Consider the following 12,374-nt stretch of genomic DNA (forward strand, 5'->3'; position numbering starts at 1 on the left):
TATGTGCATAAGCATATATAAATTTACAAAAAATGGGTGCTTATTAGTCTTGCTACGTTACTGCCTTCTGCTACGGAAGGCCAGAAAGCATTTTCAGGCCGTATCTCGCGTATAGCATGGTCACGTGATCAGCACGGTAGAGGAACAAGGATGACGTGATTATCGATCCTTGTCTCTCTACCGTGCGTCCGCGTGAGCAATGCAATGGTGTGTGTACGTGTACAGACATACACCACTACATAAAGTCTGGGAATTAGTTTCTCAGCGTTGGCAACACTGAAACCGGAGTTTCGCGTTGTCACCGCGCGAGGTCTCCAACATCAATTCGGAGTTTGCCTGGGTCTCCTGCCGACCCTTAATTCTCGACATGAAGAATAGAGATAAGGAGGCCGAACTAGCATTGAGGAATTATCGAAATGTGCGACCAAATGTCGAGCCTAATTGTAGTTTATTAATGCTCCGCAAGGTTGCGCTTTTGCCTCACGGGACTCACACGTACACGGTGGACTTTTGTGTTAGTCATTCTCTATCCTTCGTGCTCTACATCCTGCAATCTCTCCTCTTTCTCAAACTAACGAGCATCTTGTGATTGCAATGCCATCTATAGGTACCTATAGGTACTACTATCGGGCCTCGGTTTTGGTCGCACATCCCAAACACATAGTTCGGCCTCCTTATCTCTATTCTTCCTGATTCTCGATAACTACCTACTATATAGTTTTATATCAGTTTTTGAACATACCCAGATAGCCAAGAGTGCTAAAATCACGTTTCGCTAAAGCTTTGCGACAAAGTTTGTATCAATTTTCACAACAATTTTCTAGCAAATATTTGTCTTGCTTCGTCTTGTTTAAATATTTCGAGTAAATTTACGGCAAACTTTTCGTTAACATAATGCTACAAATAATAGAGAAAGGCTTGTCGTAAATTATACGCATAGACGAGAGCAAATAATGCTATCATGGTGAAACACAAATTTTACGTCAATAATAGCAAATTTTGCTATACACGGTATGATAGCAATTTTACGACAAAAATGGAGCAAATCTTGTCATGCACGGTATGACAGACAATTTACGAAAAAAATTGAGCAAAGTTTGTTCTAGTACGACGAGACGCAATATTCGTGCAAATAACAGAGCAAGCCTTGCCGTGCACGACGTGATAGCAAATTTGTGGCAAAAACAGGGCAAGGTTTGCTCTAGCACGACGAGACACAAATTTTATCCAAATAACAGAACAAACCTTGCCGTGCATGGCGTAATCACGTGCCACGTGTGGCTGCGCACATTTAATGCGCGCTACTAGGCATGTGCGAGTCTTTGTCGTATAACCTCCAACACTGTTCCCGCGTTCTTCTGAATACAACCGCCGTGAGTGCCATAAGGTTATCACAGAGGATAAAATTCAAGATTTTGACGAGAGACTTTTGAGGCGAGCTTCCGAGTTCTTCTGGATAATAATATTCTTCGCAGAGGCTATATTTTATAGAAGATTTCTGTAAGACTTTCGAGGCGAGTATGAAACCAGTTAAATATTCTGTTTCGCGTAAATGTTTTCATAGGTTATCTGCAAGGCAACGAAGACGAATTGCTTTAGAAATTAAAAATACTTTGAATTTAAATATTGCACAAGATTCTGTTACACCTGAACAGCCGGATAATGCTGCTTCTTCTATTCACGTTAACAATTCCTTTCGAACAGAAGTTTCTTTTACGGACGATATTGCTAACGATATCTCTAATATTACGTTTTCCGATAATATCGATAATGATATATTGTCTATTAGTAATGATAATGACAGTGAAGATTCCACTTCCTCATCATTTCTCAGTACTTCCAATGACGAAACATTTCAAGATCGTTTGGCTGAGTGTTTTGTTAATAATAATTTTACACATGTGCAATATAATAATATTTTATCTGTTCTTCGAACACACACATGCTTCTCTTCGTTGCCAAAAGATAGTAGAACTCTTTTAAAAACTCCACGTACACCTGTTGTCGTATCCGAAGTAGATCCACGAAAATATATTCATTTCTCTCTTGAAGCAGAAATTATTAAAACGTTATCACGTCTTCCTTTGGGATCTATACCACATGAATTAGAAATCGATTTTAATACAGATGGATGTAGTTTAGATAGAGTAGGAAGTATTCACATCTGGCCAATTCAATGTAGACTTGCAAATGTTAAATATACAAGGCCAATAATAATTGGAATATATAGTGGTGCTGAGAAACCACATGATTCCAATTTATTCTTTGAAAAATTTGTTATTGATGTTAACAATATAATAAGCAACGGTGGTATAGATTTTGCCGGTAATAAGATACCAATACGTTTAAGATGTTTTATAGCCGATGCACCAGCTCGTGCTTTTATTCTTAATCATAAAGGTCATACATCTGGAAATCCTTGTTCAAAGTGCAAAGTTTCTGGTTTACGATATGAAGGCAGATTTACATTTAGTAGTATTAATCATCCTCTTCGTACAAACGAAGAATATCTAAGGTGTATAGATGAAGATCATCACAAAGATGGCAAAAGTCCATTGTCAATGTTACCCATAGGTATGGTTTCACAAGTTCCCTTTGAATATATGCATCTAGTATGCTTGGGTGTTATGAAGAAACTTTTATCCGCATGGATATGTGGTAAATATATACGTTTCTCAAAATTACCAGCAAGATCCATCGCTATAATATCTCAAAGATTAAATAATCTTAAAACATATTGTCCATCAGATTTTGCAAGACGTCCTAGAGCAATTAATGAATTTTCTAAATACAAGGCAACAGAGTTTCGTCAATTTTTATTGTATACAGGTCCTGTAGTAACATACGGTCTTCTGAATCAACAAGTATATACTCATTTTTTGTTTTTGCATACTGCCACAAGAATATTGATTTCTACTTCACCATCAAAAGTACATTTAAACTTTGCTGAACTTGCTCTACAAAAATTTGTTGTAACTCGATGTGAAAATCTTTATGGTTTATCATTCATTTCATATAATGTGCACGGTCTTCTTCATCTCACAAGTGACGTGAGGCAATTAGGTCCCCTTGATTCATTTTCAGCTTTTCCTTATGAAAATAATATGCCAGTTTTCAGAAAATACTGCAGAAAACCTAGTTTTCCTCTTCAACAGTTTTCCAATAGAATGTCAGAGATGGAAGCTTGTGGAACAAATTTGCATCGTAATCAAACTTATTCTTCCAAACTCACTGATTCTTCTACGCAAGTATTTGCAGCGCATAATAAAGGTCCTCTTCCGCCTAATATTAATCCAAACAGCTGTCAGTATCGAAAATTGATATTCAACAGAATTCTGTTCAGTTTGGATACACGAGATAATTGTTGTATTTTACACGATGGATCGATTTGCCTCATTGTTAATATCTTCATGGATAATACCACATATTATCTGGTTGTAAAAAAATTTCAAAAAGTAGATTCATTCTATGATATTGGCATTTTGTCCTCAACAATTCAAATATTTAAATGTTCCTCAATAAGTAGTGAAATTTTTTGTATCCAAGTGAATCAGGTACATTTCAAATGTTACAAAATGCCTTATTGGAGTAGTTCATCGATAGGTGATAGTAGTGACGAAGATGAATCCGAAGTTAACGAGTATGTAGTTGGTGCAATTATACATACAGATAATCTGTAAAAAAATAAAACTGCATTTAGTTGTTCCTTTAGATACTATTTACAGGAAGAAAAACAGAATCTCCAGAATGACTAACAAAATACAGGTTAGTATAATTGTCTCATATATCTTTTACTCAGTTTAATTAGAATGGCAATAATAATTGAATTCTTCAAATATTTTAGATGTTGTCTACATTTCTGCGCTTGAAGAAGAATAAAAATGGGAATCATTTATTAATATACAAATGTAATTATGTAAGTATATGATTATTCAAATTTTGCTTATCCTGTCGCTAAATTTTCTATTTTCTAAATTTTCTTGAATTAAATAATATATCCAATATATCCAATAAAATAATATATCCAACTTTTAATTATTTTTTAGGAACTCTTTTGCATGACTGATTTTCTTGAATGTTCCAGCGATGACTATTGGTTTCCCTTTTTGAAAAGATTTGAAAATATATATATACAAAATTGTAAATTATATAATTATATTCAAATATATATATATATATATAATTTACAATTTTATATACATATATTTATATATATAATTTACAATTTTATATATATATAAATACACATGTATTTGAATAATTATCTAAAATTGTAAATTATATATACCTATATATATTTAAAGATATAATTTATATATATATAATTTTACTTTATAATTAAATATTTTATTTTATAATTAATCTCATATATCAATATATTTTTTTTTACAGAAAGAAAGAATATGGATAATCGTCCCAAGCGGAATATTACTAAACCGCGACGATTTCAAACAACATCTTCAGACGAAGCAGATGTAAGAAGACACAAGACGACCGAGATGCAGGGCAATGAAATAGAAGACGATGTCGCTGAGTTACGGGGAGTATTGGAGAATCATTCTCCCGATACAAATAATACGCATGCTAATCATTCACTCACTTACACACAACCTATAATCAACCATGACAATCATACAGGACATGCCAGTGACACAACACACTCATTGATTAACGCACAATCATCAACACATACAACACAAGCATTCAATGCCACATCACACTCATCAACTTACACACAACCATTAACAGTTAATAGTTACACAACACAAGCATTCAATGCCACATCACACTCATCAATTTACACACAACCATTAGCAGACGGTTACACACCACAACCATTCAATGCCACATCACACTCATCAACTTACACACAACCATTAGCAGTCATTCACACAACACAAGCACCTATACATGAAAAGTCACTATCATCATCTCACACACAACAAAGTTTTAATTCCACTCATACAACGCAATCATTCACACACGAACCACATGCTACTTATACACAACACATTGGTAATAACTGATTAAATACACCACATGACACTCAATTATAGGCTTCAAACATCTGGCCAACTTCAAATTATGCATCATTAGCTCGAGGAGAATCTTATAATGTGAGACCAGAAATTCAGTGAGTGTACATTAAGTAGAAATTTTTATAATTGAAATATATGTTATAGTCATATACAAAAATATAACATAAATATTTACAGAGCCATACATGGAAGACTGGATCAATTAACTTTGGAAGTTCAGTAAGTTTTAAACGTATTACATAAACAATGTCAGTCATTTTATATTTTAATATATTATTTATATATAATTATGTGCTTTTTACAGAAAAATACACCAAAAATTGGATCGAATTCTAACTCATCAAATGACCAACAAGCGAAAGCATGTGCCCGAAAAGCCAGCATTTTTGCCAATTTCATCTGTTGCAGCCATTGAAGAATTTGAAACTGCCAATGATGAAGCATATATGAAATTGGTAAGTAAAACAAAGTTTTATCATATATGTATATATATAATATATATAATTTTAATAACCTTGACATAACTACATGTAAATAAAAATATAAATGCAAAATATTCTTTATAGGTGAATTATTTGATTTTTATTGGTGGACTCAATGCTAAGGAAAGCATTAATTTGTGCGTGAAAGAGATTTTTCAAGATTCTCTTATGACTTTTTATACTTGGTTCGGGCGTGAGGAAAATCAACGTCCATTATACAATACCAATTTGGTGAAAGCCATTTACGGTATATAATACTATTACACATAATACTAAAGCTGTGTTATTAATGATACTATTTTATATTTGTTTCCTTTTGCAGATGCCATCTGTGAAAATAAAAATTTTGAAAAACCAATGCGGTCTGCGTTTCAAACTTATATGCGGGATGCTGTGCGAACAGCCAAACAGAGGCATAGAAATAGGGCCCGCAACAACTTGCGTCGTCCGGAAGGAAGAAATGAAAGTGTTATGGAGCGACGAACACGACGAGATGATGCAACCAGAAGAAAATTAGGTCAGTTGTATGAAACTCAATATATTTTTTTATACATGACCAAAATTTGGTTCTATAAACAACTCTCTCCATCTCTTTTTAAATGCTAATTCTCTTTTCTTAATGATGTGGTGTTCCTCCTTAATTCCATTACTTATTTATATTCCTAATCTAATTCCACTTCTCTCTCTCTCTCTCTCTCTACTATTTATTTTACATAAATAGTTACGTATGAGAGAGAGAAAGAGAGAGAGAGAGAGAGAGAGAGAGAGAGAGAGAGAGAAAGAATTAGATTAGAAAAATACAAGAGTGAAATTAAGGCTAAGCATCATTTAAAAAAGTTAAAAATTTAGGAACAAGTGGAGAAAGCTCACTAAATTCTGATCATGCATATTATAATATATTGTTAATTGTTTATAATTAATCTTTTTAATTTCTCAATATTGAAAGCTGGTTAATTGTTCTACATTTACAGGAAATGGCAGAGAAAGAAGATTAAAATCCCAATTCTTGAGCATGTACAAACAACTTTCGTACGAACAATGATTTATATTTGAATGGATATTGTTTTCGTATACGAAAATTGTTCGTGTATTCTCAAGAATTGAAGTCTAAAAGTAAATGGAAGCGGAAGAAGAGCAGCCCGGGGGACGAAGATGAAGAAAACAAAAGGCACTTTTTAGCGCCAACTGGCACTTTTCATTGGCTAAACAGCACTGAAAAGTGCCATATTTTTAATAATTCAACAGTGGAAATCTCGATTCGTATTAAATCGGTATTTTTCAATACCACATATGGAATTCTTCTCGATTAAATCGGCATTTTTCAATGCCATTGTAAGCCTACTCTGTAACTTTTAACGACCATGTCGCTATCATTACATTATATATATTATGTAATAATAGCGACATTGTCGTTTAAATTACAGAAAATGGGTTTACACATATCACAAACGTTTTCATCTTTATTAAGTACTTTTTAGTGCCAAGTCAAACGCAGTTTAATGATTAAATAAATTTCTAGGTGGATCGGTTGAAAATGGAAAATTGCTTCGACATGTCAAGTGGACTGATCCATTATTTAATTGAAGCGTACTGGACGTAAACATCCAATTGAAATTCTCGTAAGTTTTATTTTTTTGTACCATTGATTATATTAATAACATTTTATATAATAATAATTTAATTATCATATTTGTGATACTCTTATTAATTTTATATTTGTTATTGATCTATTATTTAGTCAAGTTATATAAGCATATATATATTAATAAAATATGTGATTAATGTATAAAAGTATTTATGTAATGTATAAAAGTAATTATATAAAATATCAAAATCCAATAGCGATACTGATGCATCATGGAGAAGGAGAAACCGATAAGACAAATTTTGCTTGTTCTGAGTCTCCTGCATTGTTTTTTCGATATTTGCAGTGACATAAACAGGGTATAATCGTAAAATTACTACTTTTATATATTAATCACATATTTTATTAATATATATGCTTATATAATTTGACTCAATGATAGATTAATAACAAATAAAATTAATAACATATATTATAATCATAGATATAATATAAATTCAAATTCGTTCTTGTTTCCTAGAAAAAAAAACGAGACAAATTCCAGATGCTTTCACATTGGAGTTTGAGTGCCTGCTTGGAGAAGAGAGGTACTAAAGAAGCAGTTTACGAGAAGGATAGCCTAAGTTGAAACAAGATAGGTAATTTTACAAACTTGCATCATCAATATCAAGATAGAGTCCTGAATCCATAAACATATAGGCCCGTATTCAGAACTCGTTTACAACGCGCTAACATCTTTGTAAGCGCGTTCTGAATACGGGCCATAGAATAGACCGGTCCCTGCCGTAAGAGACAGCGTAATACATATAAAAGATAGCAATAGCGTTCCGGGTATATCTCTTTCTTTCTTTTCTTTCTACCTATCCCCACCACGCGGCCAAAAGAAAGAGAGAAGTATACTCGGAATGCTATTGCTATCCTTCATATGTTATTACACTGTCTCTTACGGTAGGGGCCGGTCTATTCTATATGTCTATGCCTGAATCAATTTTACAATTTGAAATAAATGGAGCTTTCTGACATATCACTTTAAAATGTAATAAAATCTAAAATATATTTTTTACTTTTCAAAACAAAGTCACATATTTCTTTCCTCTCTATTTATGTATATAGAATATGTATAAAGAATGTTCATAAAAATAGAGCAAAACTTTACATACGTTTCTATTATAGAAAAATTTCCATATTGCAGATGTTGCTGTTAGCTGAGAACTCCCAAGACGAAATTGATGCTGTTCAACTTGTCTACAATCTACAATGACACCTTGAATGATTAAATAATGAAACCCGAATCAACATTTCTGCAAGTCATGCTAGATTTGAGACGAGCAGCACGGCAAGTAGGCTCACACGTACGCCGCGACTTTCATCATACCTCCACCATTATGACTTGGCGACTAGACAATTGTGCTTTACTTCACGCGTATTTAGGCGGCGGAAAAATTGATGCCATCTATCGCAGAATTATAATGACCTTAATATGATCAACATATATAGTTAATTTTAAATCTTGATGTTTAGAATTATCTGTTATGTTTAAATTTCTAATAAAATTTCTTTCAAATAAAATAATTATAGACAAATATAAATATCTATAAGTTATAAAATAAATATATATATAAAATAATATATTTATAAACTAATTATATTTAAAATTAATAGATAAACGGGCTAATAAGAGCCGAGCGCGGATAGAAGCGCGACAAAAAAAGAAACGAACTTAGAGTTACAAAGTTAATTTATTCAAACGTTTCGGTCCCTGATTCGGGCCATCCTCAGTAAACTGTACAAACATAAAATAAAAATAAAAGGTAAAAAATACAAAATTGAAGAAATGGCAAAAATTATTTAACAAAAAACGGTGAGGCGATGGTAAACAGAAATTTAGTATAATTATAATAAAAAGGAGGACCAACATGAGATAAAGAATAATTAAAATTAAAGATAGAAACAATACGTACATAAAAGAAAGAAAGAATGATTCATAAGAATCGTGCGGCAAAAAACGGCGAAGAGCCCCGCAGCCAATGTATAATCGCAACAGCGTCACCTCTCATCGTTACCAAACGGAAAGAGAACGTTTGTGAGTGCATATTATTGCAAACCTGTGTTGATTAAAGAAAAGTTGATCGAGCTAACAAAGAAACACGAAAGAAAGAGGCAACTTACCGATGCTAGAAAACACAGAGGCCTACGGGAACGTAACATATAATCGCACTTGTTGAACGATACATCGCGACTGGTCTTTAAATGGAAAGATGAGATCGAGACAATAATATAAACACAGAAATGAGGTCAACCGAAAACAGATGATAAATGAGCGCACGCTTGGCTTTAGATATTATACATATTTTCTATCATCGGGAAATATATATGCTCTAAACACTCCGTGTCATTTTGTAAATTGATGCTATTTTTTTCTAATTTAATGTGAATCATTTCGGACACGAGTCTTTTCCCTAGAATCGGCTCCTCATTCAGGATCTCCACGCTGTTCCAATCAAACTCATGGTTTAGAAGTCTATGGTCTGTTATGACCGAGCGCTGCGTCGTGTTTCTATTGATGTGGTTGCGGTGTTCGCTTATTCTCGTTTTTAGGAAACGGCGCGTTTGACCGACATAAGAAGCGTCACAATTATTGCAGGAGATCTTGTATACAACGTTCGTGTGAAGGTCTTTCGGCAAGCTATCTTTATGCACTTTAATAAAGTTGTTAAGCTTGTTGATACCGGTATATGATATTTTTGTATCCAAATCTCGAATTGCACGACTAAATTGCTCGGAAATGCCAGGGACATACGGAATGTTAAAGAAAGTGGTTGGAAGCTGTTCTTTTTTGCTTGTGTCATTCTTACTTAGAGAAGAATTATTTTTCTCCTTAAATTTCGCGAACAGAAATTTCAATCTTTCGTTAATTGTATCAAAGATATACTGCAATGGATACCCGTTATCGAGCAAAATATTTATAACGAGTTCGAAATTCTTTCTATGGAACCTGGGATGTGACAGGAGGAAAACTCTATCTGTGAGACAAAAAATTGTGCCTCTTTTTTGGCAAAGAGCGTGTCGTGATTCGAAACTTAGATATCTCCCGGAGAACGTCGGTTTATGAAACCAATCGAATTCCAACTTTCCATCGTTAACAATAACAGTGACGTCCAGGTAGTTAAGTCGATTATCAACGCCCTCCTCCATTGTGAACTGGAGTCTCGGATGGAAAGAATTGAAGGTCTTTAATATGTCTTTGAGCATGGAGGAGGGGGCCGCCAACGCGACATCATCGACATATCGAACATAGAAAGGAAGTGCAACCGACAAGTTTGCAAGCGCTTTGCTTTTTAGGTCCTGTAACGTTAGATCAGCAATAATCGGTGACAGCGGTGAGCCCATGGGGGTGCCAAATGTTTGTGTATAGTATATGCCATTGAAGGAGAAGTACGTAGAATCAAGCACAAACTTCACAGCCGATAGAAAATTGTCTCTTGGTATGACGCATTTCTTTTCTATGTCCGGCCACCTACTAGCGACACTGTCCATTGCTAAATCTAATGGGATGTTGGTGAATAGCGAGACAACATCAAGAGAAATTAATTTATGTTGATTATCAATGTATACGTCTTTAAGTTTCTCTACTAATTCAAAACTGTCAGCAACGTGGCTGTCGGCTGCAGGTAGCGAGGCATGTACAATATCGTGCAAAAATTTAGCCAAGAAATATAATGGACTGTTTTTTGAAGAGACGATTAGCCTAAGAGGACAATCCGGCTTATGAATTTTTGGCAATCCGTAAGCACGCGGTAATGTACTATCCGAGCAATTCATTAGCTTGTAAGATTTTTCTGAGATATAATCTCTGCGCTTCCACATAATGAGTAGCTGACGGAGATTGTTAATTAGAGTTCTAGTCGGATCTTTCTTTACCACCTAGGTAGTCGGATCTTTCTTTACTACCTTCTAGGGAAAAGACTCGTGTCCGAAATGATTCACATTAAATTACAAAAAAATAGCATCAATTTACAAAATGACACGGAGTGTTTAGAGCATATATATTTCGCGATGATAGAAAATATGTATAATATCTAAAGCCAAGCGTGCGCTCATTTATCATCTGTTTTCGGTTGACCTCATTTCTGTGTTTATATTATTGTCTCGATCTCATCTTTCCATTTAAAGACCAGTCGCGATGTATCGTTCAACAAGTGCGATTATATGTTACGTTCCCGTAGGCCTCTGTGTTTTCTAGCATCGGTAAGTTGCCTCTTTCTTTCGTGTTTCTTTGTTAGCTCGATCAACTTTTCTTTAATCAACACAGGTTTGCAATAATATGCACTCACAAACGTTCTTTTTCCGTTTGGTAACGATGAGAGGTGACGCTGTTGCGATTATACATTGGCTGCGGGGCTCTTCGCCGTTTTTTGCCGCACGATTCTTATGAATCATTCTTTCTTTCTTTTATGTATGTATTGTTTCTATCTTTAATTTTAATTATTCTTTATCTCATGTTGGTCCTCCTTTTTATTATAATTATACTAAATTTCTGTTTACCATGGCCTCACCGTTTTTTGTTAAATAATTTTTGCCATTTCTTCAATTTTGTATTTTTTACCTTTTATTTTTATTTTATGTTTGTACAGTTTACTGAGGATGGCCCGAATCAGGGACCGAAACGTTTGAATAAATTAACTTTGTAACTCTAAGTTCGTTTCTTTTTTTGTCGCGCTTCTATCCGCGCTCGGCTCTTATTAGCCCGTTTATTTATTAATTTTGAATAGTCAGAGCCTTATAACAATATAACAATGTGTTTGTTGGACGTTACGATTGGGTATCAGATAGAAATTCTCTTAGAAATTCTCAATAAAGACTCTAGAAATTCTCTATCCGCTAATCAATCGCTAATACGTTCGACATACTTCGACATATGACAAATGTAATATCATCCTAGGCTGCGTCAAAATGTCATCCGGATCCTTTCCCTTTCTCTCTATTAGCGTTTTTGAACATAGCAGATTTGGTCGCTCTGAGAGCGATTTATTGGAAAACGCTATTTGAATGATATATATACATATGTATATATAGAGAGGGAATGTATCCGGATAACGTTTGGGAACGCAGCTCTAATAACGAAAAAAAGGTGATGTCGATCAGTTCATCTCGATTCCGATTGATTAAATTTTTCAGAATTGTGTGATCGGTGGTGTAATACATATATATATCTATATAATTATATAATTAAATAGCGGTCTATATATATAGGCTATAGATTATAAT

At 34.0% G+C, this 12,374-nt stretch overlaps 2 protein-coding genes and 1 pseudogene across 2 annotated transcripts; 2 read left to right on the plus strand and 1 right to left on the minus strand.

Moving 5' to 3' along the window:
* Positions 1-367: 367 nt before the first annotated feature.
* On the plus strand, positions 368-3,680 carry LOC145934196 (uncharacterized). The gene is made up of 2 exons (XM_083034568.1): positions 368-514; positions 1,656-3,680. The coding sequence occupies exons 1-2, from the start codon at positions 368-370 to the stop codon at positions 3,678-3,680; spliced, it is 2,172 nt and encodes a 723-aa protein (XP_082890694.1).
* A 723-nt stretch (positions 3,681-4,403) lies between these two features.
* LOC145934197 (uncharacterized) lies at positions 4,404-6,038 on the plus strand (annotated as a pseudogene).
* A 3,402-nt stretch (positions 6,039-9,440) lies between these two features.
* Positions 9,441-10,973, minus strand: LOC145934199 (uncharacterized). Its single transcript, XM_083034569.1, has one exon. It carries the CDS (start codon positions 10,971-10,973, stop codon positions 9,441-9,443), a length of 1,533 nt encoding a protein of 510 aa, XP_082890695.1.
* Between the last annotated feature and the right edge of the window lie 1,401 nt (positions 10,974-12,374).

This window comes from Prenolepis imparis, unplaced genomic scaffold, assembly GCF_030444845.1.
Source record: "Prenolepis imparis isolate NDT839.2.m4 unplaced genomic scaffold, iyPreImpa1.0 SCAF_3, whole genome shotgun sequence".
Classification (NCBI taxonomy): Eukaryota; Metazoa; Arthropoda; class Insecta; order Hymenoptera; family Formicidae; genus Prenolepis; species Prenolepis imparis.

Bases quoted from the DNA above. Each gene is read 5' to 3' on its own strand.
- LOC145934196 (XM_083034568.1), top strand. From the start codon at position 368: ATGAAGAATAGAGATAAGGAGGCCGAACTAGCATTGAGGAATTATCGA. The intron at 515-1,655 runs GTTAGTCATTCT...ACACCTGAACAG, and splicing joins CGTACACGGTGGACTTTTGT to CCGGATAATGCTGCTTCTTC.
- LOC145934199 (XM_083034569.1), bottom strand. From the start codon at position 10,973: ATGTGGAAGCGCAGAGATTATATCTCAGAAAAATCTTACAAGCTAATG.